At 40.6% G+C, this 16,862-nt stretch overlaps 1 protein-coding gene across 1 annotated transcript in view; it reads right to left on the reverse strand.

The window, feature by feature from the left end:
- TBCD (tubulin folding cofactor D) overlaps window positions 1-16,862 on the reverse strand; it is a 125,228-nt gene that overhangs the window by 104,577 nt on the left and 3,789 nt on the right. Inside the window, exons 5-10 of the mRNA XM_036394383.2 lie at window positions 16,423-16,524; window positions 14,337-14,483; window positions 13,449-13,504; window positions 11,232-11,364; window positions 3,235-3,280; window positions 441-573 (exon numbers count right to left, since the gene is read on the reverse strand). Coding sequence (XP_036250276.1) covers window positions 441-573; window positions 3,235-3,280; window positions 11,232-11,364; window positions 13,449-13,504; window positions 14,337-14,483; window positions 16,423-16,524 — 617 coding nt within the window. The remainder of the gene's footprint in view (window positions 1-440; window positions 574-3,234; window positions 3,281-11,231; window positions 11,365-13,448; window positions 13,505-14,336; window positions 14,484-16,422; window positions 16,525-16,862) is intronic.

Here is a 16,862-nt window from a genome sequence, read left to right on the forward strand (position 1 = left end):
AACCAGAGCAGGATTGCAAACCACTTTTCCCCTGTGAACTTTCTATCGAATCAGGGTAGGACCAGGTAATGGAAAAAGTTATGTTCACTCTTACAAAATTGTACTAAATCAGCTTCAGGAACAAAGGTCTTCCCATATTTAGTGAGTTATGCATTATATAGGAACAGGCTTCTGCTTGTGCAACGTGCAAAGTCAGATTTGGCTTGTCCCAGCACTCACTTATGTACCAAAATTGAAAAAAAAATACAGGAAACTAAATACAGTGGAAGAATCCTCCTTTTTCTAAATACTGCAAATGAAGAATAATGTTCATTCCCACAGGGATTTCTTTTTCTTTAAGGCAATGTTAAGAGGGGCAAATGCATGGATTTATGAATTTGTAGTGGGTTTTATTTAAGGATTTTCCTTTTTTTTTTTGAACTTTTCAGCTTTAAACTGACCTCCACTTTGCTACCTTTGGTTTCACAAATGTCAGCCCAAGCCTCTGGACCAGTTTCATGCCCAGCTTGCGCAGAACCATCTGATTGCTCTCTGACAGCTTGCAGCTATCAAGGCACTCCAGAACAGTAGCAGCTGCAAAAGAAAACAAACACACCAGAAAAACAGCTTTTCAAAACACCTTGGTATGAACATCTGAAAGTTTTGAATGGTTTTGGGGATATTTATGTTTTTAAAGGCATTACTGAAACACAAATGCCCCGTTACCTACTTTGTGGGAGATGACATTGGTCAAACAGCTGCGATATCCTTCACTGCCCAAACAGGGGAGATGGCTTTAAGGATTAGTTTTGATTATGAAAATTATTATCTACATTCTCTGAGTGTTTATGCCTCTGTTTCTTGGAAGCAACACATCCAAGTCTTTCAGGGTCTAAGGATTTTCAGTGATCTAACAGAACCACAAGCTAGAAAATGCAATTCTTTTACTCAGAAAATCTCCTGCACACTGAAAGCTTTCCCTTTCCTCATTTAGTATTTTCAGGCAGCACCAAATCCTGACACTGAAATTTTTATGATGATGGATGTCCAGAAACATTTACACATGAGAAACACTGTGGATGTGTAAACAATCAGCCACAAAACCTCTCATTTGGGCACATCAAAGGTAACAAAGTTATTTGTCCAGCAAGTAAAAAAAACACAGAGAAAAGAGAATCTTGGGTTAATGAGGATAAAGTTCCAGGATTCAAAATTTTCACAAGGAAGCTATGGCTGTTACAAATAAAAAAGCCCTTTTGCAGTTTCATTAGGGTGAAAAGAATTCTTCAGAAGTTGACCATTAGCTAATAGAGACTAATGACTCAGGCTCTGAAAGAGCCACTGGGCTTCAACTGCACTGCTCAGATGGAACCACAGCAGGCAAATCCTCTGCTGCCTCCTGCCCCAGCCTCATATCAGGGCTTTCAAAATACAGAGAGATCAAAGAAAATGCAATTATTTCAAAGTCTGAGACACTGTAAGACATGACTTACAAATCTGCTCAAGTCTTTAAAAAGAGTGGTGATGCATCTTGATGTACTGAAATTACAAATGAAACAATCCATGCAGACAACAAGCCACTGATGATTATTAATACTTCAATACCTTCCAGCAACCTGGATTTTCTGCAGTTATAAAAGCCCAAGAGACTGATAGTTTAGGAGGAAGAGGCTGCAGAAGCATCATCATTCACAGACAGAAAATAAATTAAGAATATATAAATAAAGGCCTCTTCCAAGTCCTGCCAGCTCTTGAATCACTGAAATATCTACAGACCCATGTAAATTACTCCAGGGCTAGTGTTTGTTTTTAATTCAACTTCTATGTCACAAGTGACTTCAAACAGGATCTTGCTTTCACATTTGCCTATTTTTTTTTCTATTTCATCCTCAGATCTGTTATAATTAAAAATCTTAGATATTTTTTGTCTCTCACATTTTCTTATCCTGAACAGTTCCCATCTGAATAGCTGCTTCTCAGTTGTGACCATTCCAGATTTTCTAGGGTAAATTCACTCATTGATATGCCCCTGATTTTCCTCTTATTACCAGGCTCATAACTCACTATTCTTTCTATGCCATGAGCCAAAGTTTCTGATTTTACCAGCAGGGTTAATGCTGTGAGCTCAATATGCTCCTTCCATACTGTGTTGTACTGTGGCATTTTCTAAATTCTGTCCTTTTCTGTTGCACTGTAATTTTCCCAGCCTGTTTATTTTTCTGCTTCTCTGGCAGCCTCCCAGTGGATTCTGCTGTTCCTGTGCAATGGCATTCCCAGGATTTGCACCTGTGTCATTCCATGCTGTTTGTCTTCACTATCTTATCTCCATCAATACCCATCTCTCAGGCATTTTCTAAGGAAGTGTCTGTATCTCAGCCTAGGAACTGGGAAAATGAGACTTTCCAGCACCAAAACTAAAAAGCTTCTTCTCAGGGCCAAAATAATGTCATGAGTGAAATCACAAACACTCTAAAGTGAGTTTATATCCCTACTTGGTTCCTGTGAATGGCATAAACCCCATTTCTGGTACTTGGATAACCTGCACAAAACTGACCAGGCCTTTTGTAGTGTTTTGGAACTGGCCACCACCTTTCCCTGCCTCCCCTTACTGCTATCAATAAGGCCCAAGATCACACTGCAGTCAGTTCTGATCATATTTCAAGATTCAGCCCAAGATAACATAATTCCAAACTGCAGCTACACTGTTCAGAAACCTCCATACTCTCTTTTTCTCTTTTTGGCATCCTGTCTATCCCTAATTGCACCCAGTATAATCTCTTTTTACTACAAAACTTCTCTTATTCCAAAATTATCCCCACATGACTCCAGCTGTGTCCTGTACACAACTGGTTCTTAAAACTTGGGTTTTTTTGAAATCCTGTGTTTGCATTAAAACTTGAAGAGTCTCTGCAAAACTTCCAGCAGGAATATGTACAAAACCAGTCTATGCTCAACTGAATTTCAAACAAATATTTTCCACATCTAACAGTTTCTATGTTCTGTGTTCAGCTCCTGTATTACAGCAATGGCCAGTGTGATCACCTGCCAAACCCTCTGATGTGCTGCCCCAACACAACATTCCCTGGTGGCATCTGCTCCTCCCTCACTGTCATTTCTGCTTTTGCTGGCCTCATTTTTCCTGCTTTAGCACTGTGGATTTTACTCCTTCCAGAACCACTTGTCACCAGGTTAATCTTCCTTTCCCTTTCCACTGCAATGGCTTGAAAAACTGAACCCAGGCTATTACAAACTTACCATATGGTAAACAGTCTTCTCTCTTGCCATGTTTAAACAGCTGTGCCTGCAATTAAAATAGGGAACACAGACATGAGAATACAGAGATTCTGTAAAACAATATATATCAAGCATTTAGCTCTAAAATATTTTTAATGTTCTCACAATGATATATAGTGTTTGCTGATTTAAATAGTAAAAGGAGGAGTCTCAGGGTGCAGCTCTTCTTGGTAACTGCTCAGGGGACTGAGGTGGCCAAAAAACCACTCAAGAGAAAATGAAAAAAAAAAAACCAGAATAAAAAATGAGGAAAGAAAAAGGCCACCAGTTTTGGGCTAGCTCAGGTCCCTGACCCATCAGGCTCAGTGCCGGGTCACAGGAGCTCAGTGTGGTGCAACCACTGCTTGTGAGAGACTAAACCACCTACAGACACCTGCAAATACACCTCCAGCAGGCCAACTGCAATTCCTGTGCCCAGGGAACTTTATCTGCAGCTAAATATCCCAGTGAGATTAAACCCCAGCACTGCAGCCAGACAAGGCACTATTAACACCTGACAGAACACGTTACACATTAAAAGCTTCCTCAGCTCCCCACGGAGCAAAAACCTGGCCAGGCACTTGTTTGTCCTTCACCAGAAGCAAAATCTTCCTCAATAAATATGCCTGGGAGTTAAACAAGAACAGACTTCCCCTGAAAAGAGGTACTTTCTCACACATACCCAACACACACACACACACGCACGCCTCCCGCGCTGCAGGCCTGGCTGCCAGCAACAGAGGCAAGAAAAACACCCTGGGGCTGTGTACCCAGCCCCTTTTGCTTTGTTACTGAATTGCATTCCAGGATCACAAATCAGCACTACTGCCAGCTATATATGGGAATTTCATATTATATATCAAAGTATTTGAGGTGTTAATGCAGGCAAGTGTGAGGGCTCCCTTAAAAATGACTTTTACACAGCAGCAATGCAATAGGATGACTTCAGGCCCAGCCAACAGAAATAAGTATCACTTTAAATGTATAAATTGGCACAGCTTTTAGCAATAGATGAAGTCAGTGTTAAAAAAATTACAAAAATTTCTCACTGACATACAACAAAACCCTGCTCGTACTAAAAAAGCTTAAAAATATGTCAGAGAACCTGCAAATCTTTGGTACAACAAATGTAGGGCTCCTCTGAAAATTTTCTTTGTTGAAATATGCAGAAACTCATTTCATCACTTTGTTCCTGTGTTCTGCTTTAAAACCCCATAACTGATTTCTCCACACACTTTGCTGTGGATGCTGGAGACAGGGCAGCATCCCTGCATCCTCACAATTCCTTCCCTTAATCCTCACAATTCCCTCCCTGCATCCTCACAATTCCTTCCCTTAATCCTCACAATTCCTTCCCTGCATCCTCACAATTCCTTCCCTGCATCCTCACAACTCCCTCCCTGCATCCTCACAATTCCCTCCCTGCATCCTCACAACTCCCTCCCTGCATCCTCACAATTCCTTCCCTTAATCCTCACAACTCCCTCCCTGCATCCTCACAATTCCCACCCTGCATCCTCACAATTCCTTCCCTTAATCCTCACAATTCCCTCCCTGCATCCTCACAATTCCCTCCCTGCATCCTCACAATTCCCTCCCTGCATCCTCACAATTCCTTCCCTCCATCCTCACAACTCCTTCCCTCCATCCTCACAACTCCCTCCCTCCATCCTCACAATTCCCTCCCTCCATCCTCACAACTCCTTCCCTTAATCCTCACAATTCCTTCCCTCCATCCTCACAACTCCCTCCCTGCATCCTCACAATTCCTTCCCTCCATCCTCACAACTCCCTCCCTGCATCCTCACAATTCCTTCCCTCCATCCTCACAACTCCTTCTCCTTCTGCCTGACTTAACAGCAAATATTTTTTTAAGGCACACTCAGGCTTACTTCAAATTATTATTATTATTGTTGTTGTTGTTATATTCAAGCATATTGAAACAAAGCACAGTGTAATCCCTCAAGCAGTGATAATGCAGAGAAACAGCTTTTGAACAGACCCTTGGGGATGCTCCTGGACACTTTTGGCTGTGTGCTCTCAGCACACTGCTGGGGAGCTGGAACAGAACCATCCAAATAACCCATTTCAGTCTGCAGGTCCCAATAATAATAACAGAACCATCCAAATAACCCATTTCAGTCTGCAGGTCCCAATAATAATAACAGAACCATCCAAATAACCCATTTCAGTCTGCAGGTCCCAAGAATAATAACAGAACCATCCAAATAACCCATTTCAGTCTGCAGGTCCCAATAGTAATAACAGAACCATCCAAATAACCCATTTCAGTCTGCAGGTCCCAAATTCTGGCACCTTTCTCCAAGCTTCTCCACATGTCACACCCTTGAGCCCAAGTCTGAATTAAGTCCTGACTCTGCCACCTCTGAGAGAGATGGAAGGAATCAAACAACACACAAGCAGGAAATGAGAAAAAATCAAATAGTGCACAGTATTTTTTTTAAATGCTTTTCCTTACACACCTATGAATCAGTTTAGAGCACCAACCTTGGCAGATTCCATTTCATAATCATTTATATTATTTTCTGAACAAAAAAGTGAAACACACATTGTCTCCCTACAGCAGTTTCACTAAAACTCAAATAACAACTATTTTCAACACAAAACATCTACTCCTACCATGGGAATTTATAATGTACATTTTGTAATAAAATCATTGTGGCGACAGCTATAAATCAACTGAGATGTGCATTAAGATGTTTTATTTTATCAATACAAATTTTTAGGAGAAGTAAGAATTGCCCAAAGGACACCATAGTTAATCAATAATTATTAATTTAAATTAATAACTAAACTTTTTTTTAAAGGGCCATAATATTTACATGATTTTTGATCAATAAAATATGTTCCCAAGGCTTTAGGAATAAACACAGCTGAAAATGCCAACTGTCTGAATGGGAAGAAAGTTCTTTCTGCACCCACCTTGGTGCACTGGGGGTCAGATACAACCTTGGAGCAGGTTCCTGGAGTTTCTACAACTGATACATTTCTCTGTGTCAGAGAAGTTGAATAGCTATTTTAAAAATAAATTTTACAAAAGTAAATAGGCAACAGCCAAACCATGGAGAACCACTCTTCAGATATTCAACACAGCAGAAAATTCAGTGTCTGGGGTTTTTTCTGAGTGTAGGGAAGACAAGAAGAGAAGTGTTCATTACTTATTTATGAGTCAATGCATGCAAAAGCATCCCCAAGTCCAAAACTCTAAAACTTTTGAGTGTGATAGATATATTTTCCTCAAAGGAAATAAAGACGCACTTTATCCAATGCTGTTTTTTGGGAAAGCAGAAAAAATATTTTCTTCTAGCACATGCTACAGTCAGGCATGTACAGCAAAGTTACTCCTTCAGAAAAATACTGTAAATCTGGAACTTACAGGGATCATATTAAAAAAGAAATGTTCATGATGCATAAATGAAAATCATGAGAAAAAAAAAAAAGCAGCAAAAGGAGCAAATCAGCATTGCAGCACCCAGCTTAAACTTCCTGCCTTGAAGGAAGAAAAATATCCAAGGCACACCATTTCCAAAAATCTGATACAAACAAAGCAATTAATAAGCTTGGTTTGCCACCTGCACAGGCATTTTGGTGTCAGAGGGCTGAGCACGAGGAGCCTGCCTGTCGGAGCATCCCTGCAGTCACAGCCACGCCACAGCTCCTCTAAGGAGGACACAGAGCACACAGCAACCGACCCAACCTGCTCAGCTGTTGAAAAGTATGTGACTCCCTCTCTTATAAATAATTAAGCCACCTACAAATTAGAGAAAATCAGTGGTGTGCAAGCAATGACGACTGTCAGGTCTGGTTCTGCTTTAGAAACAGCGCAGGGCAAGGCAAACAAAGCCCAGTTTCTTAATAATCCCAGCAGAGACACCACACCTGCCAATTGTCTGCATAACCCACTTTGGGCTCGACCTGCAGGAGATCTATCAGTGGGGATCATCTCCAGGACTTGTTCCCCAAGCTACACAAATCACCATGAGGGGTGGCCTGGCCGGTGGGGACTGAGTGGATCTTCCTGCTGAGCAGGAGACACAAGTCTGGATCTTCCCTCTGGTTGTAACCAAGGGGAGGGCTGGGAGGATAATGCCAGCCTGGCTGGGAAGAGCAGGAAATGATCCCTTGCACTGCTCTGGAGCACCCCCTGGTAGCCACACAACACCCCAGGAATGCCACCAGCCATCCCTGCCTCCAGGCCAGGAGCAAGGAGGGAGAACACGCTGGCAGAACTGAAGTTCACTTGGAAGGAGGGAATATTTAATATATTCTACGTGCAGCTGAAGGTAAAATGGGTTAGTTAAAGGCCTTGCTCTTACTGTGCCTCCACACAAGCAGCATTCCTGCTGTGGGCTGCACGTGCTTGGGTGCTGAGCATCAACATGACACCAACACTGACAGACAGCAACACAGTGATGGCAGCTTTCATGTGATCCCAGTTATTTATCAGCTGAACATCTGAAATGTTTACACTAACACATGGAGAGCTGGCAGAGTACCTCCCTTCCATCGGGAGATTACCAAAACCCACGGATTTTAAATACTCAGAAGGTAAAAAACATTTAGCAGCTTGAGATAGTACTATGCTCTAACAAGAAAAAGAAACAGCTTTATGGTAACAGAACTTCTGAACCTGGAATGAGCACAAAAGCTCTGGTGAGAAGAGAAGAACCCAGCAGTATCAGACAAGGCCACATTAGAAGAAATACTCAGTGACAGCCAGGAGAGGAATGGCATGAGCAGAAAGGAGTCAGTGCCCTCGGTACCTGCAGACATAGGAATGTTTGTACCTCTCACCAACACTGCTTCTTCTACGCTTTTATCACCAAACCACTAAACAACAACCCCTTTTTAAAAAAAATAGCGCCAATAGACAATCCTAATACACCAAATTCTCTGAGAATGCCAAAAATACAGAGACTTGGGAAACATTCTATTTGGAAATATTCTATTTTTGTGCCTCTGGGTCTGAAAGAATGGAGTTAGAGAGTCTTTCTTCCCTGGAGCCAAATTTACATAAGCATGTAGCTATTGCTAAATAACCTTTGCATTAGAGACAGCTCAGGGAAATGCCTCGTTCTTAAGACTCTCGAGTTTCATCAGATCACTGTGTAGGGCGTTTTATTTTTTTTAATTATTACTCACACTTGTATACTGAATCACTTATAAAACAAATAAGGTTTAATAAGTTTCAATGCCCAAGGCTACCTCAACGTGATGACATCTCTGTCACGCAAGAACTGGGAGTGCTGCGCCCTGCAGCGATAACTAAAAAGCTGTTTGATATAATGGCAGGTTTAAAAGCAAACCTCCAGACCAAGAGAATTTAAAATGCAGATTCTTGAAACAGGCTAGAAGTTTCCTTCAAGTAAACGAATGTTATAAAAAAGTAGCAATTGCTTAATAATCCAACATTTTCAGTCCTTCAAATGCCAAGGGACAGGAGTAGGGAAGTGAATTAAATGCCATAGCGCAACCGAGGTTTCAACAAAGGAGGGCAGTTTGAAACACTGAAATTTGAAACAGAGTCACAGAGGTGCCTGCTGGTGCCCCCCATTGGGAAATGGTGAGTTACTGAGGACAGGAGCAGAGAGCCACAGGCCCCAGTGCAATTACAATATGCAAGGCGGGGTGCGTGTTCCGACAGGAGCCGCGGAACGGCCGGACTCGTTCTGCACACAGCGCTGGGTGAGATGAAACACAGCACACACCTGATCAGCCAGGCTCACGGCCACAGAGAGGCAGATCAAAGTCAGCCACGGCCAACTACTCACTGCGTCCCTGACTTGCAGTTTCACTTCATTGAAATGCAGGAGTTTCGTGTCTTTTCCGAGCCATTTTTCCATGCCAGCCTCGCTCGGAGCCGCTCGGTAAATGCAGACCAGAAGCGGCACAAAATCCTAACCCAACCAAAGCCCACCCTGCTCAGGGCAGCCTCACTCTGCTGTGATGTGGAGAGACTTTTTATCCCCACTCTGGTGGGCTACATCATTCCCAAAGCCTGCACAATCCCTTGCTATACTGACCAGAAACTGAAAAATGGACTTTTTTCTCCTGCTTGTTCAAAGATGGCCAAGCAGCAGCAGTTTGACTCTTAAAATAACAAAGTCCTGGAGGAATCCAAGAGCAAAGAATTCTGAAGCTCGTTGCCACAATTTTTAGTTGCCCCTCATGAGGATGTGCTCTGCTTTACACATTCAGTGATTACTTGTTAAAATACATTGTATTTACTTATAGAATAAATAGACTATATTATATAGAATAGACTATATTATATACTGCATGAAGTATAGAATTATTTCTAGAAGTATGTATTATTTATAGAACAAATAGACTTATTTATAAAATAAATAGACTACATTATATACTGCATGAAGTTAGAATCTTGCATGTTAAAGACAAGTGTTTGCTTATTTTGAACATTTATTTTCAGGTGGTATTTTTGACAACATAGTGTTGCTCCAAGTGTGAAACAAAATTCTTAATATTAAAATACTAAGAATATATGTCATTATATATAAATATGATATTTATAACATTTAACTCTTGAAATAAATATTTCCTGCTCTCCTTGAGCACCTACATGCATACACACACCATTCTGAAAACCTTTACTCCCTAATGATACAGCTCATTGTAGTGACTGAAAGGAGAAAATGAAGACTAAATGCAAGACAAGGCTTTACAAATCTGCCCATATCTACCAATTGGAACAGGAATTATGAGGTGTGGAGAAGAAAAAAAAAAAAATCCCAGAAAAGCAAAGCAGCAGGCTCTACTCCCAGGTCTATTGTATCACATTCTGGTTTCGATTCTACTTGTTGAGTATTCACCTGTTTCGCTTAGTGAGCACTAATGAACAGGTGGATGGAGCCAAAGCCAAACTCAAAGGAATTATGACAAAACACTAATGCATTATACATCCTGCAGGTCTCATCATGCCTGGGAATGGCAAACAGTCAGTCTCCCTTTCCAGATCTGACAATAAAATGATGAAACATCATTCTGTCTTTTGAAACGCTGCAATGCACACAAATAACGCTTCCTCCTGCTTAAGCAGCAGGTCCTCAGTTATTCTAAATATAGATCATTTCTTCCCCTTCTGATTTGGAAGAGCTCGAGAGGAAAAAGAAACAACTCAAAAAAAAAACCCCACACACTTGCTCCAGACCTTTGCTTTGATGTTTAGTACCACACTGCACACAAGTCCTCTTAGTGACTGGTTAAGAAGAGTAGCAAATTTATGCAAATTATCAAAACTTGTACAAACACCAGCAAATCCTCAAACCTGTGCAACTGCAAAGGGCTCATGATCTGTCTTCACCTGCACTGCCTTGGTCAACAACCAAACCAAGAAGGAACAACAATCCCTCCCCCCTCACAAACCCATTCTGCCCAAATATATTCGGACATCAAAACTGGCACAGACACCAGAAGTGTCACCCCAGGATTTCAAAACACACCCCAGCGCTTTTAAGGGTGTAAAACTACAATAAAGCTTTTATAAATGGCCCTTTTTAGGATGTACAAGAGGAGCAGTGCCCTGGAACAGCAGTTCAGGTACTGCAGATTTTTTCCCCATGCACAGTATACCAATTTTAAAACCCAAAGTAAGAATTCAGCTCTTTTGAGTCACACACCATTATCAATTCACAAAGAAAGGCCACTCAACAAAAAATTCATTCAGATTAGCAAACAAACTCAAACTTACTGAAACAACTGCTACTTTGAGAGTTATTTATGAGTAGCTGTACTGGCAATTTCACTTTCATTTGGGGATGACAAAAAAAAAGAAAATACACATGCATGGGAAGTTACATTGTTCAAACTGCTGTGGAGGAAATTCTCCTTTTTTTATTGCCAGGAACCCCTCTGTGCATTTGCTGTCAAGGGCCTCCTGCAGCAGTATAGGATGGCCATAAGACCACCTGTCTATCATTGAAGGGAAAAGCAGTATTTACCAGGGCCTGGAGCATGCCATTCACAATGACAGTGCCCTCCATGGTCTGGAAGGAGGATTTGGATAACATGGAGAGCACCCAGTCCAGGAAATCTGCCATCCTGCTTTGCTTGACATCAGGGCGGACAATAAACCTGTCACAGATAAAAAAAGAAAAACATTGCAGCCATTGACTTTATGACACCCAGTGAAAAATTACTTTTCTTCCTATCCAAACTGGTTCTAGCTCCTGGAAACAATTCTTCAATGTGCCTTTCCCCAAATCACTGAGGGTGGCAACACTCCAAACCATCCTATGTTTAGGCCCAGCTGTTTCTGAGCAAGACTCTGACCTGGAACTTTGTTCTCACTTCAAACCCAGCTAAAAACTTGGGTTCTAGAAATTTCTTATCTTAATTATAAAGCAACAAAATTTCCAAAGCTTTTAAGAAATTATTTCTATTAGAATTAGTGAAAGGCTGAAACAAATAGGAGGATTCTGCACCTCTCTCACCAAAACCAGCCATTCTGCAAATCTGAAAATCAGTGGTCATTTTGCACTGTCTGTCAGAAAGAGCAACCAGCAGGGCTACATTTGGGGTTCCAGATATTTGAAAAGGTCAAGTACCTGTTATTAACACACTAGATGGTTGAAAAGATGTGGTTTTAGCCATCTTAGAAAAGGGGAAAGATGATTTTCATGGCTAAACTATCATAAACCTACTCTCAGCCCTACCCTGAACAGCCAAGCTGCAGTCAGGGCATCACTTCAGTGTCCTGGCACCCACAAACCAGGTCCTGCTGCAGCAGCAATTCAGACTACATTTGTTCTCAACTCACCCAGTGGAAACAAGGCACGTGGGGAGTTGAGCCCACCCAGAACAACCCACAGAATTCAAAGAGGATGTGCCCCAGAGCCAGGACCTGGTACTTCCTACCCCTACAGATAGCTGGGGAACAGCCCCAAGAGCTGACTGGGAGTATTAAATATAATAAATAAAACAGCTCAGCAGTCAACTGCTGAGGCTTCCCAGCCAGTCCCTGTGGTGCTCAGCAGCAGAGCAATGAGGACTTGGGGGGAGCTGCAGCAGGGTTGGTTTGGGTGGAAGGATGAGGCTGCCTTTGGCCCAAGGGCACACGTGAGAGAAGTGACCTGTGAAGTGGCTGAGCTGGTTCCTAGACCCTTCCTCAGCCCCAAGGAGTTTAAATCTTTCTTTCCCAAAGGAGTGCCCTAACCTCCAGACTAAGACCAGGATAAGGATCAGCCTCATCTCCTCCTACTGCAGCCACTCACTGAGCAGGCAGAAAGGAGAATTTATGAAATATACTCCAGCTCCTTTGCCCTGTGAGAAGCAGCTCACTTTGGAAAACAGGTCTCCAATCTGATGTTTCTAAACTTCACTTGAAATTCATCAACTCCCTGGAGCACAAAGCAGGGTCCTTCTCTTGCTCCCCAGGGACTTTCCCAGAGCCTGCTACAGAGTCAGACTCCTGTATCTTATCTGCCCATCTGTCCCAGGACCGTTGTGCTCTGCCCACCCAAGTATCAGGGTGGGTGGCACACAAACCTCATGTCAGAATGATTATGCTCAGAACTGGCTTTGGGGATGTGAGAACAGGGCAAGGCCTTGGAGCCAGCCTTTCTAACTCCTTCAATCACCAGGCTGTTTTGAAAATGGTGTAAACAATTTTAAATCCACTATACAGCACCATTACAGCCTGGCACAGCTGGTACTAGAACCAGCCTAATGTATTCTGTCCCCTATTTGTGCTGAACACACGCTCCTAATTAAAATTAATCAGCGCCCTCTGCTGAGCACAGGCTGAAGTGCAGAGCTGGGGCTTTTACTGCTTTAAAAAGGAAAAAAAAACCCAAATCAGTCACAACCTGAGCTGACTTTCACTAAAATGTCCAGGAATGTGGACTAGAATAGATACTGAAACAAGAGACATGTGTGTACTATCCCTACTTAATTTATTATTCTGTAATTTATTATTCTGTAATTTATTATTTTTATCTTATTATTTTTATTATTATTTCATAATTTATTATTTTGTAATTTATTTTCACATGCAGAGGAAGCAGTATTCCCAACAAACACTGCTGTATCCAATTCAAGCAATATTAATATCCCACAGACAGCTGGCAACTTCCAGCCCTCCCAACCCTGCCATGTCAGATTAAGAAAGAGCAGGAGGAATGGGAGCCTTTCTGCCAAGATGCACAAAAGGGACTTACTTGGACACCAGCACAGCAGCTGCATCCCGAGCCTTGTCACTGACAACCAGGTAACACTGAAGGGAAAAGAAACCTGACTGTAAAACAATTCATAACTGGAGATAGAAAACCAACTGTGTGACAGCTCTACTGAATACTTACATGACAAATATTATGATGATCACACACATTATGACATTATTATGGTTACAAACTCAGCTTAAAGATAGTAGAAAGTTTATTTTTCCATTTAACAAACTGTATCTGAGGCAGAGTCTCCCTTTGTGTGCCTTTCAAAGCAGGTTTATTACTGAAGGTTCGTTTGCTGAAGCCTTAACTCACAGACACATTGGCCTGTAAGCAGAAAGCCCCTTAGTGCTGCAAGTGTCAAAAGCCTGAGCTCTTGGGGACCTGTGGGGAAGGGAGGGAGGTTTATTTCTATCTCAAAAGCATGACAAATCAGCCACCTGGGCTGACACCCACTGGAACTTCATGTACTTGTTTAAAAATCTTCACACAGTCACAGCCTCCAAAGTTGCTCACTCTGATCAAATGCTGATTTTCTCTAGAAATCCTCAGATTTGGCTTTCAGAGATGCTCTCTAGCACTTGCATGTGTTGAAAGCCTCTAGCATACTCAAAGGCAGGGGTTCACCTCAGATAAAACAGTTTATTACACCAGGAGAAACAAGTTCCAGCCTCACCTGACTCTAAAGCAGCAATCAACAGGTTGAAGATCCAGAACTACAAAAAAATCCCTTACAGATTAGACACAAAAATACAGACTTAAAAAACATGCAGAAAAGAATCTCATTGAGGAACATACAGAACACATTAATATTTATCACACAGTGAATGGCTGAGCCAAAGCTGCCAGGTGTGGAAGCACTGCAGGGTGTGTTCCCCTCACCTTGGCTATGTCCAGGATGCGATCCATGGTTGGCTGCCGAGCCTGCCCCTCCAGGGAAACGAGGCTCCCATCAAAACGGGCCAGGTCAAAAGGGATCAGGCAGATCATGGACAGCCACAACAGGAGCATGTAGCGAGTTTCCCACGTCTGCAAAGGAATAGAAAGATATTTTTGCCCCAGACAAAGAAGAGGAATGATGAGGAGGATTATATCAGAAGGCTAATTAATTACTATATCATATTATATTATATTGTATTATATTATACTATATTATACTATACTGTATTATACTATACTATATTATACTGTATTATACTATGTCATATTATATCATCTATTATATTACATCATATTATATTATATTGTATTATATTATATTATACTATACTGTATTACATTATACTATACTGTATTATACTATACTATATTATATTGTATTATACTATGTCATATTATATCATCTATTATATTACATCATATTACATCATATAACATTACATTATATTATTCTATATTTTATTATATTATATATATTATATTATTCTATACTATATTATATATATTATATATGTATCATTATGTTATTCTATATTATATTACATTGTTTTCTTCTATACTATATTATATTATATATATTATTTTGTTCTATATTATATTATATATATATTATTATATTATTCTATACCATATTATATATATTATATATGTATAATTATGTTATTCTATACTATATTATATTATTTTATTCTATATGATATTACATTATTTTATTCTATACTATATTACATTATTTATTCTATATATATATATATTATTATATTATTCTATACTATATTATATTATATTACATCTAAACTGAATCTGCCAAGCACTCAACTGCACAGAATTTCCTGACTGGCAGCTGACAGACCTAACACACACACCTGGATTTAATTGGTCAGTGAATTAAAACACATTAGAATTCAATTACTAATTTTCTTCAGGTGAGCTATCTTTTGCAATGTATTTTACTTGTGAAAAACACAGGTGCAGCAAATGAGGTAATAATTGGGGTTTTTTTTCTCTGAGGTTCAGAGAATGTGAAACTCAGAAATATTCTTGGGAAGAACTGTGCCTGGCTTTTCTCTGTGAGGAGAAATATGGCGACAGGAATAGTAAAACAAAGGTTTTTTATTTCATTTTCATTTCAACATGAATTGCCAAGAGCACAAACTACCCCCTGGCTCCAAGGAACTTCAAGATGAGCAAGAAGAAACTCCCAATGTAAGTGCCCTGAAACTCCAGAGGAGACAGAGCTACAAGGGACCCCAAACAGCAAAACTGTAACAAAATTAATGGATCCTCCCCCCAGTCACAAATCTAGGCAACCTTGTTTCCTTCCAAAGGCAAACTGCACCTTCCCATTTTCCTGTTTTTCCTTTCCCACTCACAAATAAAACAGATGTTTTTCTCCTTAATTTCTTATGTGTAGCTTTCATGGGTTTACTGCAACAACTTCTGAAGAAATAAGGAAGTTTTTCAAGATTTAAAGCTGTACACCTGCAGCAGCAAAGTGTCAGAATGGATGTTTATTAAAAAAAGCTTTAATTTAGAGCAGCAATACAATTGTCTTCAAACCCATGATTTTTGTTACTTATAATTGATGATCTCTCTTAAAATTCATCTCTCTTAAGCAGGTCTCTGGGATTCTTCTTCTCCCTTATTTAAAAACCTAAGAATATGAAATATCCTGGAGTCAGACTGGAGTATTTTTCAGTCACTCATTTTAGAGATTCAATACCTTTCACTGTCCTTCTTCTTACTCTTGTTACAATCAATTTGTTCCTTACATGAGTGCTTAAAGATTCCACTTGCACCTCTACTGCCACTGCTTCTAAATCCTTGGAACAAATCCACAAAGAACAGCAAAACCTCTCCTTGGGGAGGATATTCCTCCTGTGACAAGATGATGGTTTTCACATTAAATCCAGGTGTTAACACCAGACAGGGTCTGTCAGTGCTTTATCTACTTTTTCCCAATTTTTTTCCTGCAGTTTTTTTCCAATGGAGACATAAAATTTGAACAAAAAGTACAGCAAGTGCTCACCTCAGGGTCTCTTGGGTTCTGCTTTGCAAGCATATCCAAAACAGGCTGCAGGTCTCTGACTTCATGAGGGAACAGGGGCAGGAAACGTTTGTAGCCTCTCACCTAAAGCAGAAAGTTCCAGAATTCAGAATTTCAGAACCCATCCAGCACCAGCACACACTGAGGGGAAAGGAAAGACCCTTGGAGGAATTCTTGATTGGGATATAAGGAGAGTAAGTCTGCAATCAAAGTCTTAAAGACCTTGTGATATTTAACTTTGTGTTTTATTGTGATATATAACTTTGTGTTTTTACAAAATTATTAAGAATTCATGGCATGATAATTAACTTTAAAACAAGGGACATCTGGAGATTGTCCAGTGCAGCCCTCCTGGTAAAGCAGGGTCACCAGCAGAGTGCCCAGGACCACATCATGAGGTGTCCAGTATCCCAAGGATGGAG

Source organism: Molothrus ater, chromosome 19, assembly GCF_012460135.2.
Source record: "Molothrus ater isolate BHLD 08-10-18 breed brown headed cowbird chromosome 19, BPBGC_Mater_1.1, whole genome shotgun sequence".
Classification (NCBI taxonomy): domain Eukaryota; kingdom Metazoa; phylum Chordata; class Aves; order Passeriformes; family Icteridae; genus Molothrus; species Molothrus ater.